Source organism: Moschus berezovskii, chromosome 22 (assembly GCF_049115385.1).
Source record: "Moschus berezovskii isolate FMDL1 chromosome 22, NW_MosBer_1.0, whole genome shotgun sequence".
NCBI lineage: Eukaryota > Metazoa > Chordata > Mammalia > Artiodactyla > Moschidae > Moschus > Moschus berezovskii.
The window spans coordinates 15,234,302-15,251,612 of record NC_142481.1 but is presented as its reverse complement, the minus strand read 5'-3'; the positions used below and the strand labels follow the sequence as shown (position 1 = coordinate 15,251,612).

General features: G+C 50.5%; 1 protein-coding gene across 5 annotated transcripts in view; it reads left to right on the top strand.

Annotated features, from left to right (window-relative positions):
- The window catches only part of RYR1 (ryanodine receptor 1), a 127,895-nt gene that overhangs the window by 43,517 nt on the left and 67,067 nt on the right, over window positions 1-17,311 (top strand). For all 5 annotated transcript variants that reach the window (XM_055412238.2, XM_055412236.2, XM_055412235.2 and 2 more), the window contains exons 35-53: window positions 1,231-1,500; window positions 1,845-2,045; window positions 2,593-2,704; window positions 6,122-6,268; window positions 8,784-9,057; window positions 10,123-10,237; window positions 10,323-10,455; window positions 11,057-11,151; window positions 12,682-12,817; window positions 13,064-13,250; window positions 13,343-13,451; window positions 13,828-13,948; window positions 14,042-14,211; window positions 14,479-14,699; window positions 14,783-14,873; window positions 15,812-15,952; window positions 16,348-16,511; window positions 16,611-16,689; window positions 16,943-17,032. In XM_055412238.2, coding sequence (XP_055268213.1) covers window positions 1,231-1,500; window positions 1,845-2,045; window positions 2,593-2,704; window positions 6,122-6,268; window positions 8,784-9,057; window positions 10,123-10,237; window positions 10,323-10,455; window positions 11,057-11,151; window positions 12,682-12,817; window positions 13,064-13,250; window positions 13,343-13,451; window positions 13,828-13,948; window positions 14,042-14,211; window positions 14,479-14,699; window positions 14,783-14,873; window positions 15,812-15,952; window positions 16,348-16,511; window positions 16,611-16,689; window positions 16,943-17,032 — 2,856 coding nt within the window. The remainder of the gene's footprint in view (window positions 1-1,230; window positions 1,501-1,844; window positions 2,046-2,592; window positions 2,705-6,121; window positions 6,269-8,783; window positions 9,058-10,122; window positions 10,238-10,322; window positions 10,456-11,056; window positions 11,152-12,681; window positions 12,818-13,063; window positions 13,251-13,342; window positions 13,452-13,827; window positions 13,949-14,041; window positions 14,212-14,478; window positions 14,700-14,782; window positions 14,874-15,811; window positions 15,953-16,347; window positions 16,512-16,610; window positions 16,690-16,942; window positions 17,033-17,311) is intronic.

Sequence of the window (17,311 nt, the reverse complement as noted above, 5' to 3'; positions counted from 1 at the left end):
AACCTACCCCCATCTGCCTATCCAAAAGTTCGTCATCTATGTATCCTTCCAGTCTCCCCCGTTATCTATTTGTCCACCTCTCCAGCCATCCCTGCCTCCATCTATCCAACTTTCAGTCTAGTTGTCCATTCATCCTTCTTCCGTTCATCCATACATCATTTCGTTCACTGTTTCATCTCTCCACCTACCCATTTACTTATTAATCTATTTTCCCTTCATACAGACAACCATCATCCTCCTTCCACTGTGCATCCATTCATCCACCCATCCACGGATTTCATCCGTTCTTCCATCTTCCACCTACCTCCCCATCAATCCATGCATCTCTCTATCCATTTGTATTAAGTACCCACAAATCCATCCAACCATCTCCACCTGTTCATTTACCCACTCATTCACTCAGTCTCCATCCTTCTATCCGTTTTTTATTTCATGTACTCTTTCATTCACTCCACATCTAATGATTCTTACATATAAACATCCATCCAGTTTTCACACACAAATCTATCCACCCATCCATCTATCCATCCCACCCCAGTACATGGTTATTTATGCGTGTATCTATTTATATCTATTTACCTATCCACTCATGTACTTGCATCTATCAAACCATGTAGCCACCCACCTCTCTAAACATCATTTATCCTGTCATCCATCTACCCACCATCTCTTCTTCCCCCTTTACCTTCACCTTTCAATCCATAATCCACCCATCCATAGACCTCTCCTTCACACCTCTGCTAGTCCATCTATTCATCCACCCAGTCACCCAGTTCTCCCCCATTCATGCATCTCTCTCTTTCCCAACTATTTTCCTTTTCATTTACCCCCTCTCCTTCCATCTCTTAGCATCTCCTTTATGATAACTGAGAGCTGGCATATACTGGGAGCTATGAGGGCCTCTATCAGATGTAGGATGTGTCCGGTCCCAGAGTCACAAATGCTCAGGTTTGGGAGAAAGGACATTCACTTGTAAAGGGAGAGGTGCTCATGTTTGGCTATGTGGTCTGGGCCATGTAGATGGGACACAAGGTATGGATCTGGGAGGATCTTAAGGAAGGTGGATGGTGGGACAGGGGGATGTCATTCCTGTTTGTAGGAGAAATTGTATCCAGTCAATGCAGTGATGAATCTGGCTTGTTCTGGAGAATCAGGTCTGGGGAGTGAGGCTGGGACTTGGTTATGGAAGCCTTTCAGGCTGCAGTGACAGAGTCAGCCTTTATCCCCTAGGTGATGGGCATCTTTGGCGATGAGGATGTGAAACAGATCTTGAAGATGATTGAGCCTGAAGTATTCACTGAGGAAGAAGAGGAAGAGGAGGAGGAGGAGGAAGGGGAAGAGGAAGAGGAGGATGAGGAGGAGAAGGAGGAGGACGAGGAGGAAGAGGCACGGGAGAAGGAAGATGAGGAAAAAGAGGAGGCGGAGACAGCAGAGGGGGAAAAAGAGGACTTGGAGGAGGGGCTGCTCCAGATGAAGTTGCCCGAGTCTGTGAAGTTACAGGTGAGCTGGTTCTTCTTGTTTTTCCAGCCTCCATCCCTCTGGGCTGGCCGATGCAGGGTCTGGTGGGGCTGGAGTCTGGACTTTGACCCAAGGTAGTGGGGCGCTGCGGAGGGGCATAAAGCAGGCGAGTGCTGCTGGCTTTGAACGAGCTCTCTGGTTTCCTTGTGGGAGGTGAATTAGAGGGATGAGACCATGGAGATGGCCACCTTGAGGATCCAGGCAGGAGACAGTGGTGGCTCGACCGGAACAGGGCTGTGGAGCGGGGAGGGGAGGCAAGAAGAGTTTCAAGGAAGTCCTTATGGTCTCACCACCATCCCGCCTACCACATGGCTATCATCCCACAGATGTGTAACCTGCTGGAGTATTTCTGTGACCAAGAACTACAGCACCGTGTGGAATCTCTGGCAGCCTTTGCAGAACGCTATGTGGACAAGCTGCAGGCCAACCAGAGGGACCGCTACGCCATCCTCATGAAAGCCTTCACCATGACTGCAGCTGAGACAGCCCGACGCACTCGCGAGTTCCGCTCCCCACCCCAGGAGCAGGTCCTCTGACCCCTGACCCTAGCTGGCCTTACTGTTTACCCCTCAAATTCAGCCTCTCCCCTTGCCCTGATCACTGATGATACTCAACCTCTAAATCTGACTTTGACCTCTGACCCTATTGATACACTTATCTGTTACTCGTGTGTGTGTGTGAGATGCTCAGTTGTGTCTGACTCTGCAACCCCATGGACTGCAGCCCGCCAGGCTCCTCTGTCCATGAAATTCTCTAGGCAAGAATACTGGAGTGGGTTGCTGTGCCCTTCTCCAGGGGATCTTCCCAACTCAGGGATCAAGCCCAGGTCTCCCTCATTGCAGACGGATTCTTTACTGTCTGAGCCACCAGGAAAGCTCTGTTACTCTCTTACCTCTCTCTGAACCAGACTTCTGAGTCACTGCAGACTGACCCTGACTCCTTTCGAACCTTTAGTCGCCCAGATATTCTTCACCGATTCATGAGCTTAGACAGGAACTCACAGTTGGATATTTGATGCTCAACCTCAGAGTTCCTGCTCTGGGGTCTCTCACTCTAATCTTTGACCTTCCCTAGATCAACATGCTATTGCACTTCAAAGCTGCTGAGGATGAGGAAGAATGTCCGCTCCCTGAAGAGGTCCGACAGGATTTGCTCGAATTTCATCAAGACCTGCTGACACACTGTGGTAAGAGAGGAGATCAGAGAATCCACCTCCCAAACTTTCTTTTGAGACCTGTATTGACGTTTTCTTAAGATTTTCTGATCTTAATTATCTACAGTTCTTGTGAAGTAACTGTTGGTAAAGTGGATGACTGAATGAATGAACATATTAGTGAACAGGTGGATGAGTGGCAGGATATGTTTATGTGGGTGTTTGGGTGGATGTACTCATGGGCTTCCCAGACGGCGCTGTGCTGTGCTAGTCACTCAGTTGTGTCCGACTCTTTGTGATCCCATGGACTGCAGCCCGCCAGGCTCCTCTATCCTTGGGGATTCTCCAGGCAAGAATACTGAGTTGGGTTGCCATGACCTCCTCCAGGGGCTCTTGCTAACCCAGGTATCGAACCCAGGTCTCCTGCATTGTAGGCATATTCTTTAGTGACTGAGCCAACAGGAAAGCCCAAGAATACTGGAGTTACCCCTTATCCCTTCTTCAGGGGATCTTCCTGACCCAGGAATCAAACCAGAGTCTCCTGCATTGCAGGTGGAGTCTACCAGCTGAGCTACCTGGGAAGCCCCAGCCACCAGGTGGCGCTAGTGGTAAATAATACCCCTGTCAGTGCAGGAGACCAGATTTAATCCTTGGGGTGGGCAGATCCCGTGGAGGAGGAAATGGCAACCCACTTCAGTATTCTTGCCTGGGAAATTCCATGGACAGAGGAGGAGCCTGGCGGGCTACAGTCCATGGGGTTGCAAAGATTCAGACATGACTGAGCACACACACACATATGGATGAATGGCTATCGGTTCAGTTCAGTCTCTCAGTCGTGTCCAACTCTTTGCGACCCCATGGAATAAAACACATCAGGCCTCCCTGTCAATCACCAACCCTCAGAGTTTACTCAAACTCATGTCCATTGAGTTGGTGATGCCATCCAACAATCTCATCCTCTGTCATTCCCTTCTCCTCTCACTTTCAATCTTTTCCAGCATCAGGGTCTTTTCAAATGAGTCAGTTCTTCACATCAGGTGGCCAAAGTGTTGGAGCTTCAGCTTCAGCATGAGTCCTTCTAGTGAATATTCAGGACTGACTTCCTTTAGAATGGACTGGTTGGATCTCCTTGCAGTCCAAGAGACTCTCAAGAGTCTTCTTCAACACCAACTTCAACTTCTTTCAACAGTTCAAAAGCATCAGTTTTTTGGTGGTCAGCTTTCTTTATACTCCAACTCTCATGTCCATACATGACTAATGGAAAAACCATTGCTTTGACTAGACAGACCTTTGTTGGCAAAGTAATGTCTCTGCTTTATAATATGCCGTCTAGGTTGGTCATAACTTTTCTTCCAAGGAGCAAGTGTCTTTTAATTTCATGGCTGCAGCCACCATCTGCAGTGATTTTGGAGCCCAAAAAGATAAAGTCTGTCATTGATCCCACTGTTTCCCCATCTATTTCCCAGGGAGTGATGGGACCAGATGCCATGATCTTAGTTTTCTGAATGTTGAGCTTTAAACCAACTTTTTCACTCTCCTATTTCACTTTTGTCAAGAGGTTCTTTAGTTCTTCTTCACTTTCTGCCATAAGGATGGTGTCATCTGCATATCTGAGGTTACTGATATTTCTCCTAGAAATCTTAATTCCAGCTTGTGCTTCATCCAAACCAGTGTTTCTCATGATGTACTCTGCATATAAATAAGCAGGGTGACAATATACAGCCTTGATGTACTCCTTTCCCTATTTGGAACCAATCTGTTGTTCCATGTCCAGTTCTAACTGTTGCTTCTTGACCTGCATACAGATTTCTCAAGAGGCAGGTCAGGTGGTCTGATTCCCATCTCTTTCAGAATTTTCCACAGTTTATTGTGATCCACATAGTCAAAGGCTTTGGCATAGTCAATAAAGCAGAAGTAGATGTTTTTCTGGAACTCTCTTGCTTTTTCAATGATCCAGTGGATGTTGGCAATTTGATCTTTGGTTCCTCTGCCTGTTCTAAATCCAGCTTGAACATCTGGAAGTTCATGGTTCATGTTCTGTTGAAGCCTGGTTTGGAGAATTTTGAGCATGACTTTACTAGCATGTGAGATGAGTGCAACTGTGTGGTAGTTTGAGCATTCTTTGGCATTGCCTTTCTTTGGGATTGGAATGAAGACTGACCTTTTCCAGGCCTATGGCCACTGCTGAGTTTTCCAAAATTGCTGGCATGTAAGTGAATGGACAAGTGTGTGAATTGATGGAGAGAAGAATGGCTGAATAAAGGAGTGAGTAAAGAGATGGCTGACTGGTTGGATGAATAAAAAGAAAGATGGCTTGAGGGATGGTTGGCTAATCTCCATTGTTTCTCATAAGAAGTCAGCTGATCATCTTGCTGAGATGTTTTCCACATGATGACTCATTTTTATCCGGCTGGCTTTCAATATTTCTCTTTGCTTTTGCCTCTAAGCAGTTTGAGTATGATGTATATAGGTGTGGAACTCATTGAATTTATCCCATTTGAGTTTGCTGAGTTTCTTAAACGTGTAGATTAGTATTTTTCATCAAATGTGGGACTTTGGGGCCATTATTTTTCTAAATAGCTTTCTGACCCCTTCTCATTGGTTCTTCTAGGACTCCCATTATGCATACATTGTTATACTTGGTGATATACTATGGGTCTCTGTGCCTCTGTTAATTTTTCTTCATTCTTTTATTAAGGCTGGATAACCTGTGTAGTTCTATGAACCAAGTTCATTGATTCTTTCTCCTTCTATCTCAAATATGCTGTTGTGCCACTCTAATTGTTAAATTTCAGTTATTGTACTTTGTCACTTCAGCTTCTACATGGTTATTTTTGTATCTAGTTCTTTTTATTATTGTTTGGCTTTTTTTGGCTATGTTGGGTCTTCATTGCAGCCAGTCGGGGCTACTCTCTAGTTGCAATGTGGAGGCTTCTCATTGTGGTGGCTTCTCTTATTTCACAGGCTCTAGGGCTTGTGGGCTCAGCAGTTGCAGCTTGTGGGCTCTAGAGTGTGGCTCAGTAGTTGTGGCCCTTGGGCTTAGTTGCCTTGAAACATATGGGATCTTCCCGGACTAGGGATCGAACCCAAGACACTTGCATTGGCAGGTGAATTCTTAACCACTGGACCACCAGGAAAGCCTTCCTCTTTATCAGTAGTCTCTATTTGATGAGTCGCTGTCGTCATACTTCTCTTTAATACTTTAGACATGGGTTTTTTTAGTTCTTTGAAGATACTTGCAATAGTTGATTTAAAAGACAAATAATTCAAAGAATGAATAAGTGAACAAATAGATGAACATATGAAGAAATAAATGAAAAACCCCATGAACACACACACATAAGTGAGAAATGAATGCGTGAATACGTGAATGAATAAAGAAGTAAATGATTCAGCAGATTAATAAGCAAGCAGATGAATGACATGCCTTCCCTTCTTGTCTACCTCCAGGAATTCAACTGGAGGGGGAAGAGGAGGAACCAGAGGAAGAAGCCACCCTGGGCAGTCGCCTGATGAGCCTGTTGGAGAAGGTGCGGCTGGTGAAGAAGAAGGAGGAGAAATCGGAGGAGGAACCACCCACCGAGGAGCGCAAACCCCGTGAGGATTGGGGCCACCAGGAGTGGGCCAGGCAGCCCTGTGCTATGGGAGCTTCTGGGCACAATACAGGCCCCAGGAGTGGCACGAGCGATGGATCAGTGGTGTTAATGAGAGAGGAGGAGCGGAGAGTGGGGTGAGAGAGGAGGCCTGCTGGAGGTGTGGCCCAAACGCAGGGGCTGCACAGTGTGTTTGTTGAAATAGTGTGGCACATGACTGCCAGAGGGGAGCGACACCTCCAACCTAGGACTGGGGGCAACTCCTGCACCACTGTGGTTCCCAAGGCTTTTCATTGTTTTTCTTTTGTTTCTTGGTGAAAAAGTTCCTGTGCTGAGGGACAGGAAAACAGTCATGATAAATGTTGGACCAGTAAGTCATTATACAAACTATGTATTAGCAGCATATAACAAGGATAGAGTCCCTGACATTGCTACAGAGTTTATTCTATAACATTTAACAAATTATTGGACCAACTCTGGGCCAGGCACTATTGTTAGAGCTGGGGAATATATTGCTTCATGGCAAATATAAAGGGGAAAAGGGGAAGCAGTGACAGATTTTATTTTCTTGGGCCCCAGATCCCTGTGGATGGTGACTGCAGCCATGAAATTAAAAGACGCTTGCTCCTTGGAAGGAAAGCTATGACAAACCTAGACAGCGTATTGAAAAGCAGAGACATCACTTTGCCAACAAAAGTCTATACACTCAAAACTATGATTTTTCCATTAGTCATGTATGGTTGATTCAGAGTTGATTCACAAAGAAGGCTGAGCACCAAAGAATTGATGCTTTCGAATTGTGGTGCTGGAGAAGACTCTTGAGAGTCTCTTGGACTGCAAAAAAATCAAACCAGTTAATCTTGAAGGAAATCAACCTTGAATATTCATTGGAAGAACTGTTGCTGAAGCTGAAGCTCCAATACTTTGGCCACCTGATATGAAGAGCCGACTCACTGGAAAAGACTCTGATGCTGGGAAAGATTGAGAGCAGGAGGAAAAAAGGACAGCAGAGGATGAGGTGGTTAGATAGCATCACTGACTGAATGGGCATGAATTTGAGCCCAGCCTGGCAGGCTACAGTCCATGGCGTCACAGAGAGGGGGACACGACTGAGCGACTAAACACAGCACACTCCCTGGACGATAGTGGAGGACAGAGGAACCTGGCATGCTACAGTCCATGGGGTGGCAAGAGGTCAGACACGACTTAGTGACAAACAACAACAAAGATGCAAAGTCTCTACCCTGAAGGAGTTTAGAATATTACAAAAGATATATATATATATATACACCACAATGTCAAATGACCATGGTTGCTAACAAGAAAAATGAAGTTGAGTAGAGGAGAAAGAGGGACAAAGATGGAAAGGTTAGAATGGGGGGAGAGGATGCAAAGATTTGGGAGAAGATGATTGGTACAGAAAGAACGGCCAGTGCAAAGGCCCTGAGGCAGGAACATCCTTGGTGCATTTAGAGGCCAGCGTGGCTGGAGCCAAGTGAGCAGGAGAGGTGCTGAATATGAAGTCTGATGTGATGGGTCTGAAGTGTATAGAGCAGATGGACAGAGGGTAGGATATGTCACAGGTCATCATTCAGTGCCAATGCAAGAAGGTGTCTCCTAACCCTGAGACACGGGAAACATCTATCTTCTTTCCCAGAAATCCTGGGAAGAAAAAGTGCCAGGAGAGAGAGAGAGATAGAGAAATGCATGCTGGATGTAGGAGAGGAGAGTCCCAGGGAAATCACCAGGGAAAGAAAACAGGTCATTTTTGACATTATTTTCAAATGCCACCCATGTCCTCACAGTTTCTGTTTGTGTCTGTTGTCTCCCATGATGAAAAATTGGCTGGTTTTTTGTTTGTTTTTTTTTGCCACATCTTGTGTCACATGGGAGCTTAGTTGTCTGCCCAGGGATCAAACCTATACTTCTTGCATTGGAAGCTCAGAATCTTAACCACTGGACCACCAGAGAAGTCCCAAAAATTGGCTGCATTTTTACAGAACAAGGGCTTCCTTGATAACTAAGCTGGTAAAGAATATGCCCGCAATGCAGGAAACCTGGGTTCAATCCCTGGGTTGGGAAGATCCCCTGGAGGAGGGAAAGGCTACCCACTCCAGTATTCTGGCCTGGAGAATTTGATGGACTGTATATCCATGGGGTCGCAAAGAGTCGGACACGACTGGGCAACTTTCACTTCACTTCGCTTTACAGAACTAATGGAATTACCATTTGTGCTTTCAAAGATGCTCCTAATAGCGCTCTAGTACTTTGTATCTGGTGGTACACATTCTTTTTCCTCTTGAAAAGGGAGCTTTTGTGGTCTGGGTATAGGGTGAAGATGACAAAGAGACTCTTAGGGCCATAGAACAGAGTCTGCCAGCATCTGCCCAGTCGTGGCAGGGGTAGGGTGGGGTTTAACAGCAACTGAGAAGCCCTTTGCAAGAAGGGCCCCTCTTGCATTGTTCTGGCTCATAGCCCTGTTCTGGGAAGACCGTTCAGACCCTGTGTCCCCTTCCCAGAGTCGCTGCAAGAGCTGGTGTCCCACACTGTGGTGCGTTGGGCCCAAGAGGACTTCGTGCAGAGCCCGGAGCTGGTCCGCGCCATGTTCAGCCTCCTGCACCGGCAGTACGATGGGCTCGGGGAGCTGCTGCGCGCCCTGCCCCGGGCCTACACCATCTCCCCCTCCTCCGTGGAGGACACCATGAGCCTGCTCGAGTGCCTCGGCCAGATCCGCTCACTGCTCATCGTGCAGATGGGCCCCCAGGAGGAGAACCTCATGATCCAGAGCATCGGGTGAGGCCCCGCACTTCCCCGCTGAAGCCCCGCCCCTGCCCTCCCCCTATAAAGCCCCGCCCCTCCCCTGTTGCGTCCTGTCCCTCCCCTGCTGAGGCTCCTCCCCTCCCCTGCTGAGCCCCGCCCCTCCCCTGACTCAGCTTGTCTTCGCGGGAAGGGACCGGAGAATTCTGGGCTCCAGCTTGTCCCTGCCTCACGTCTTCTGGATGCAGTAACGTGCTCCTCCCCACTTCTGCCCCATCCTCGGGGTGGTGTACTCCTCCCAGCTGCTAGACTCTCTCCCCTTACCTCTCCACTTACTCCTGGGGAGCCTCTCCTACTTGCCTGTGACTCTTGGCACAAGATTAGCACCCTTTGAGCTTCCATTTCTTCATCTGTAAACTAAGAAAGAGCCACACCTACCTCTCGGAGTCGTGGTGTGGCTTCAGTGAGCTGGTGTGTTGTTGTTTAGTCGCTAAGTTGTATCCGACTCTTTCGCAACCCCATGGACTGTAGCCCAACCCCATGGACTGTAGCCCAATCCCATCTGTTCATGGGATTGCCTCATTGTCCCAGGCAAGAATCCTGGAGTGGGTTGCCATTTCCTTCTCCAAGGGATCTTCTCAACCCAGGGATCAAACCCACATCTCCTGCTTGGCAGGCGGATTCTTTACCGCTGAGCCACCTGGGAAGCCCAATAGCGATAATAATAGGTTTGAGCACTCACTCAGTGTCAAGTGCTCCTTGTTCATTCACTCAGCAAACATCTGTTGAGCTCCTACTATATGCCAGGCCCTTTCTAGGCACTTGGCAATACAACATGCAACATGCTAAAGATGTCTGCCCCAGGGGAGCCCACCTTGGATCTTTGCCTGGTTTTCTCGTCTGTGAAACAGGGATAATTATAGTTCCTGCCTTCCAGAATGGACATGAGGCTTGGATGAGTTCAGATCAGTAAAGGGGGCGGTGCTGGGCACAAACTAAGAGTTCAGTAAATGTGAACTCTTGCCACAGTCGTGGTGATGGCTCCCCCAGGGTCTGGGGGCTCTCCATGGACTTGACCCCATGCACTCGGCCTGTCCACAGGAACATCATGAACAACAAAGTCTTCTACCAACACCCGAACCTGATGAGGGCACTGGGCATGCACGAGACAGTCATGGAGGTCATGGTGAACGTCCTTGGGGGCGGTGAATCCAAGGTAAGGGGACTGTGTGGGCCAGGGAGCTCAGGGGAGGGGGCCAAGGGGGGCAGACACTGACCACCTGCCTACCCTGCCCATCCAGGAGATCCGCTTCCCCAAGATGGTGACGAGCTGCTGCCGCTTCCTCTGCTACTTCTGCCGCATCAGCCGGCAGAACCAGCGCTCCATGTTCGACCACCTGAGCTACCTGCTGGAGAACAGTGGCATCGGCCTGGGTGAGAAGCCCTGAGCCCACTCCTGGCAGTCCATCCAGGCAGGGCCCCACTCTCCGCTGGCTCACTCAGTCATTCAACAAATGTGCGTGTGTGCATGCTAAGTCACTTCAGTCGTGTCCAACTCTTTGTGACCCCATGGACTGTAGCCCGTCAGGCCCCTCTTTCCATGGGATTCTCCAGGCAAGAATACTAGAGTGGGTTGCTATGCCCTCCTCCAGGGGATCTTCCTAACTCAGGGATTGAACCCATGTTTCTTATGTCTCCTGCATTGGCAGGCAGGTTCTTTACTGCTAGCACCACCTGGGGAACTCAACCCACCCCAAATCTGGCCCTGTAATGAGTAGTGCTGGGAACACCCAGACAGCCCTGGGCATGGCCCTCATGGGGCTCACAGTGGAGTGGGGAAGACAAACCCATCCTGGACCGAGAAAGCATGGACTGCTCAGGCCTGGGATGGGGAAGCATGGTCAGAGGAGGCAGCTGACCCAGACTGGGAGAGAGGTGGTCAAGGAGGTTTTCCTGGAGGAGGTGAGATAAACAAAAGTAAGTCAGCCAGCCAGGCACCTCTGATGAGCATTCTCACCACCTCTCACCCCTACAGGCATGCAGGGCTCCACTCCCCTGGACGTGGCAGCTGCCTCCGTCATCGACAACAATGAGCTGGCCTTGGCCTTGCAGGAGCAGGATCTGGAGAAGGTATGGAGGGAAGAGGCTGGCCCATACCTGACGTCTTGGGGCACCTGCTGGTTTGGGACACACTCTAGGGGTGATGTTGTGAGGGGCCCAGAACTGAATCAGAAAGGGAGTAATCTCAGGGAAGGAACAGGACCTAGTCGCTCAGTCATGGTGTGTGTGTGTGCTTAGTTGCTCAGTCGTGTCTGATTCTTTGTGACCCCAGGGCTGAGTGCAAATCCACGCCCCACCTCCCCAGCCACGTGGCTTTGGCATGTTTCTTGGCTATCTGTGCTCCTGCTTCTGTGTGTAGCAGTGAAGAGCAGGGAATGTGGAGTTAGGTTCAACTTAGGTTCAACTCTCTACACTACCCCCCTTTGCTGTGTGGCTTTGGACTAGTGACTTAATTCTCCAGGCTTCCATCTCTTCATCTGTAGAAGGAATACAATAGAAATAGTTTCATGTAGTTGTTCTGAGGATTAAATGAGTTAACCCACAAAAGCATTTACAAAACAGTACACACTCTCTGACAGTTAAATAATTTATTTAACAAATGTTTATTGAGCACCTATTATGTGTCAGGACCTGTCCAATGCAGTAGGGGTACGACAGTGATTGAGATGGTCAAAAATCCTTGTCCTTGTAAAGCTGACTTTCTAGTTGGGAAGATGGAAAATAAACACGATCAATAAGTAAAATATATGGTGTATTAGGGCTTCCCAGGTGGCTCAGTGGTAAAGAATCTGCCTGCCAAGTAAGAGCTGCAGGAAATGCGTGTTTGATCCCTGGGTTGGGAAGATCCCCTGGAGGAGGAAATGGCAACTCACTTCTAGGAATCTTGTTAGGATAATTCCATGGACAGAGAAGCCTGGTGGGCTACAGTCCATGGGGTCGCAAAGAGTCCAACACAACTGAAGTGACTGAGCATGCACACGTGCATGGTGTATTAGCTAGTAACAAGTGTTAAGGAGGAAAAAACAAGAGAGAAATATCAAGTGTCGGAAGGGTGTGCCCAAATTTAGACAAGAGTGCTCACAGAAAGCCTCACTGAGAAAGTGACAGTCAGGTACAGTTCTGAAGGAGACTGGGGCCGTCCGGACATGGAGCGGGAAGGAGAGCATTCCAAGCGGGGTAACAGCCAGTGCAAGGGTCCTGGGGCAGGAGTGAACTCCACAAGTTTGATAAACAGCAAAGAGACCAGTGTGGTTGTAGCAGAGGGAGACAAGGTGAGTGCTAGGAGGTGAGGGCAGGGAGGTGACAAAGGCAGGCTATATGGAGGGTCTTTGGGCATAGTCCTAAGAGAGATGGCATCACAGTATTTATAGGATCCCTCTGACTGTGTAGGGAGCAGACTTGGGGTTGAAAGGAACAGTGAGCCCAGGGAGATGGTGGCTGCGATGGTCCAGGCGGGAGATGATGGTGGAAGATGAGGCTTATTGGCTGAGGGATCCAGACACAATTGGATTGCAGAGGTCCCGGGGCAGACAGGGACTTGAGCCTTGGGGAAGAAGGTGGTGTGGGTTGAGCCCCTAGCTGAACCTCCTCTACCTCCAGGTGGTGTCCTACCTGGCTGGCTGTGGCCTCCAAAGCTGCCCCATGCTCCTGGCCAAAGGGTACCCAGACATCGGCTGGAACCCCTGTGGTGGCGAGCGCTACCTGGACTTCCTGCGCTTTGCTGTCTTCGTCAATGGTGAGGCAGGAGGTGGCAGTAACAGAGCGGGAGGATAGGGGGTCATGGGTCAAACCTCCCTCGGGTGTGGTCCATATTCTAGGCCACAGGCCTGGCCTGGGCAGGGGTGCCTCCTATTGGGCAGAGGGCAGGGTCTGGAGGTCAATGGGGGCCTGGAGTCCACCCTCGAGGTGCCAGGTTGAGGGCTGCCCAGGGAGGAACCCTGGGCAGAGGCTCAAGAGGCCTCCTGACTCCACGAGCCACCAGGCGAGAGCGTGGAGGAGAACGCCAATGTGGTGGTACGGCTGCTGATCCGCAAGCCCGAGTGCTTCGGGCCTGCCCTGCGGGGCGAGGGTGGCTCGGGGCTGCTGGCCACCATCGAAGAGGCCATCCGCATCTCCGAGGACCCCGCACGGGACGGCCCAGGCGTCCGTAGGGACCGGCGGCGCGAGCAGTGAGTCTCCCGACCTCTCCTCGACAGAACAAACCACCCTCCCCAAGCCCCTTGATGCCACCCCCTCCTCACATCACCACCTTCCCTTGCAGCTTCGGGGAGGAGCCCCCCGAAGAAAACCGGGTGCACCTGGGACATGCTATCATGTCCTTCTACGCTGCCTTGATTGACCTGCTGGGACGCTGTGCGCCAGAGATGCATGTGAGACCTGAAGCCTGGGCTGGGGCGTGGGGCATGGCCAACCTTGAACCTCTTCTTTCAGACATTCAGAGGCATTGATTTAGCTCTTGCTGTGTGGGTGGCCCTGGGCCAGGCAACGCTGGGGACATACCAATAATCAAGAAAGCCTGTGGCCCCACTCTCATGGACCTCCCAGTCCAGTGGGGGAGCCCAGGCAATGAGAGCCGGGGTTGTCAGGGCTGCAGGCAAACAGCGCAGGCAAAGGGATCGGGGCTGGAAATTCTAGCATTCACTCCAGGAGTCAGGGTCCTACTTTATGTGCCAGTGGGTCAGGAAGGGATGGAATGACCAAATGGGGCGTGGGGTGCCTGATGACATGCCCACCTCCCCTCTCCAGCTAATTCAAGCCGGCAAGGGTGAGGCCCTGCGGATCCGCGCCATCCTGCGCTCCCTTGTGCCCCTGGACGACCTAGTGGGCATCATCAGCCTCCCGCTGCAGATCCCCACTCTGGGCAAAGGTGCGGAGGGGCGGGACTCAGCAAGGGACTGACGCTGGGGAGGAAGCAGAGGGGCCCCAAGGGCAGCCCTGATCCCAGTCTCCTTGCCCACAGACGGGGCCCTGGTGCAACCAAAGATGTCAGCATCCTTTGTGCCCGACCACAAGGCGTCGATGGTGCTCTTCCTGGACCGGGTATATGGCATTGAGAACCAGGACTTCCTGTTGCATGTGCTGGATGTGGGGTTCCTGCCCGACATGCGGGCTGCTGCATCGCTGGACACCGTGAGTAGCCTGACCACCCTCCCAGCCTCCACAGTTGAGATGGGTCATGGGAACGCCTGCAGAACAGTCTAATCTGGATAATGAGGGTTCATTAATTGACTCCTGGACTTCTGTATATGTTTGAAATTTTCTTAGTCCAAAGTAATAAGGGTAATAGAGACTGGGAGGAGCAGGTTTGGGGCGAAGATCAGAGGCCCGGGTGGTTGAGTTGCCAGGGCAACCCCAGGAGCGTGCACGGGGACCTGATGTCCCCACCCTGCGCCCCAGGCCACTTTCAGCACGACGGAGATGGCACTGGCGCTGAACCGCTACCTGTGCCTGGCGGTGCTGCCGCTCATCACCAAGTGTGCGCCCCTGTTTGCGGGAACGGAGCATCGCGCCATCATGGTGGACTCCATGCTGCACACGGTGTACCGCCTGTCCCGCGGCCGCTCGCTCACCAAGGCGCAGCGCGACGTCATCGAGGAATGCCTGATGGCGCTCTGCAGGTGGGGCGGGACCCGGGTGGGCGGGGCTACGAGTGGGGCGGGCCTTGGGGAGAGATAACCCAGTCCTGTGCGCGTCCCCGCAGGTACATCCGCCCGTCTATGCTGCAGCACCTGCTGCGGCGCCTGGTGTTCGACGTGCCCATCCTTAACGAGTTCGCCAAGATGCCGCTCAAGGTGAGGGCAAGCCCTCTTCAGCTTGCGTATTTCCGTGCTCCACCCACCGCCTTGCTCTGCGCTCGGACTCTGGAACTTTTTAGTATCACATCGCCTGGGCCGGTTAACCTGCAAACGTTCGGGCAGCAGGCCTCATAGAAACTTCTTTAATATTCTTATTTACATACTAGGATTCCCAGGTCATTCACTTTGCGTCATTGGTGCCTCTAGCACTCCCTAATTAGAGTTTAATTCGCCCAACAGTGAGCCAGCCCCCCTTAATCAGCATATATTTGTGTGGGGCGCACCGCTTTTTCTAATCAGTATGCTTATTCGCGTGCTTAGACCACCAGCCTTCCGCTATTCAAATGAGAGCATTTATTTGAATCAACAGTACCACAGCTATCCTGCATATTTGCACACTGTCTCGCCTATTATTTTTTCATTTGCATGCTTGTTTGCTTAAGGAGATACCCCCAACTCACATATCTTAACTATTTTGCACAATACATCTAAATCAGCCCTATTTCAAATTTGCATATTGGATGGTAGAGGCTCTCTCCCCAATTACCATATGTTTGCATGGAGTACTGAGTATGTTTCTACTTGCCATGTTAATTCGCATAAGGACAGATCACTTCATCCTTATGCTCATTTGCACACAACCCTTCCCATGGATTAATATCTGCATGCTTATTTGTGTAAAGCAACACCAGACAAATCCAGGTTTGATTTAATGCCCATCCTGATTCTGAATAAGAGTGTCTGATTTACATAATAAACTGTCTAGGATCACTTCCCAATATGCATACCATTCTCTTATTACCATGTCATTTGCATGATCTACACCTCCTTCATAATTTAAAATCAGTGGCACCCTGGGCCTCCCTAGGCCTTCATTTGCCTTCCACCTGTTTATGTCCTCCTCATTTGTGTGTCCCCCTCTTGCTCCCACCCAGCTCCTCACCAACCACTATGAGCGCTGTTGGAAGTACTACTGCCTCCCCACAGGTTGGGCCAACTTTGGGGTCACCTCGGAGGAAGAGCTGCACCTCACTCGTAAACTCTTCTGGGGCATCTTTGACTCACTGGCCCATAAGGTCTGAGCACCCAGGGGTCCTGAAAGAAACTTGTTTGGAGGGCTTGGGATCTGAAGTCAGGGATCCAAAATGAAATTCCCAGTTTGGGGGTTCAGGGAGGGAAGCCGTTCTGCAGGTCTGGATCTAGGAGGATCTATGAGTTAGGTCTCTGGTTTGAATGTCATGGAAGAGGGAATGAGAGACTAGTTTGGGGACTTGGAGAGGATTAATTAAGGGTGCTTTGAGAGTCCGAGTGGGTCTGAGGTTTGAGTTTTAGAGTGAGACCATACTTCAGGTCTGAGGACTTGAAAAAGAGGGTTGATTACTAGAGGGGTGAAATTTGAAGTCCTGGGGCTCCAGCATTGGACGCTCAGCCAGGCCTGCAGTGACCCACCCCACCCCCTCACATTCCCTAGAAATATGATCAAGAGTTGTACCGCATGGCTATGCCCTGCCTGTGTGCCATCGCAGGGGCCCTGCCCCCGGACTACGTGGATGCCTCATACTCATCCAAGGCTGAGAAAAAGGCCACAGTGGATGCTGAAGGCAACTTTGATCCTCGGCCTGTGGAGACTCTCAAGTGAGGCCTGTGGGCAGTGGGGGGCTGGGGGAAGGAGAAGGTTTCAGAGATGGAAGGAAGGGCCAGATCCAATATCTGCTGACCCCATCCCCCCAATAGTGTGATCATCCCAGAGAAGCTGGACTCTTTCATTAACAAGTTCGCGGAGTACACACATGAGAAGTGGGCCTTTGACAAGGTCGGCATCAGGGTCCTCCCCTCCCCAGGAATTCCCCACCCTTGCCCACCTTCCTCAAGACCCCCGCTTTCCCCCAGACCCAGATCCTCCTAGAGGGCCCCAGATTTCCCTGAGACCCATAACTCCTCCTGGAACCCTCAACCCCTCCAGGGTTCCCCATCAGTGTCCCCCAGGCTGGTGTCCACCCCGCATCCTGCTCCCACCCTCAACTCCATAATGACACAGTCCCCACCTGTCCCATCTCATCCTTCAGATCCAGAACAACTGGTCCTATGGGGAGAACATAGATGAGGAACTCAAGACCCATCCCATGCTGAGGCCGTACAAGACCTTTTCAGAGAAGGTGACCAAACCTTGGGGCCCAAAGTTGGGGGTCCAAAATTGGGGGCTTCAGAGAGGAGGAGGCGGCTTCATAGGCTTGGATCTAGCTGGATCTGTGGATTGGAATTCCTCACCCATGGACTTTTGTTGTTGTTCAGCCTCTCATTTGTGTCCAACTCTTTGGGACCCTGTGAACTGCAGCACGCCAGGCTTCCCTGTCCTTTACTGTCTGAAACTCGTTCAAACTCATGTCCATTGCATCAATGATGCCATCCAACCATCTCATCTTCTGTAGCCCCCT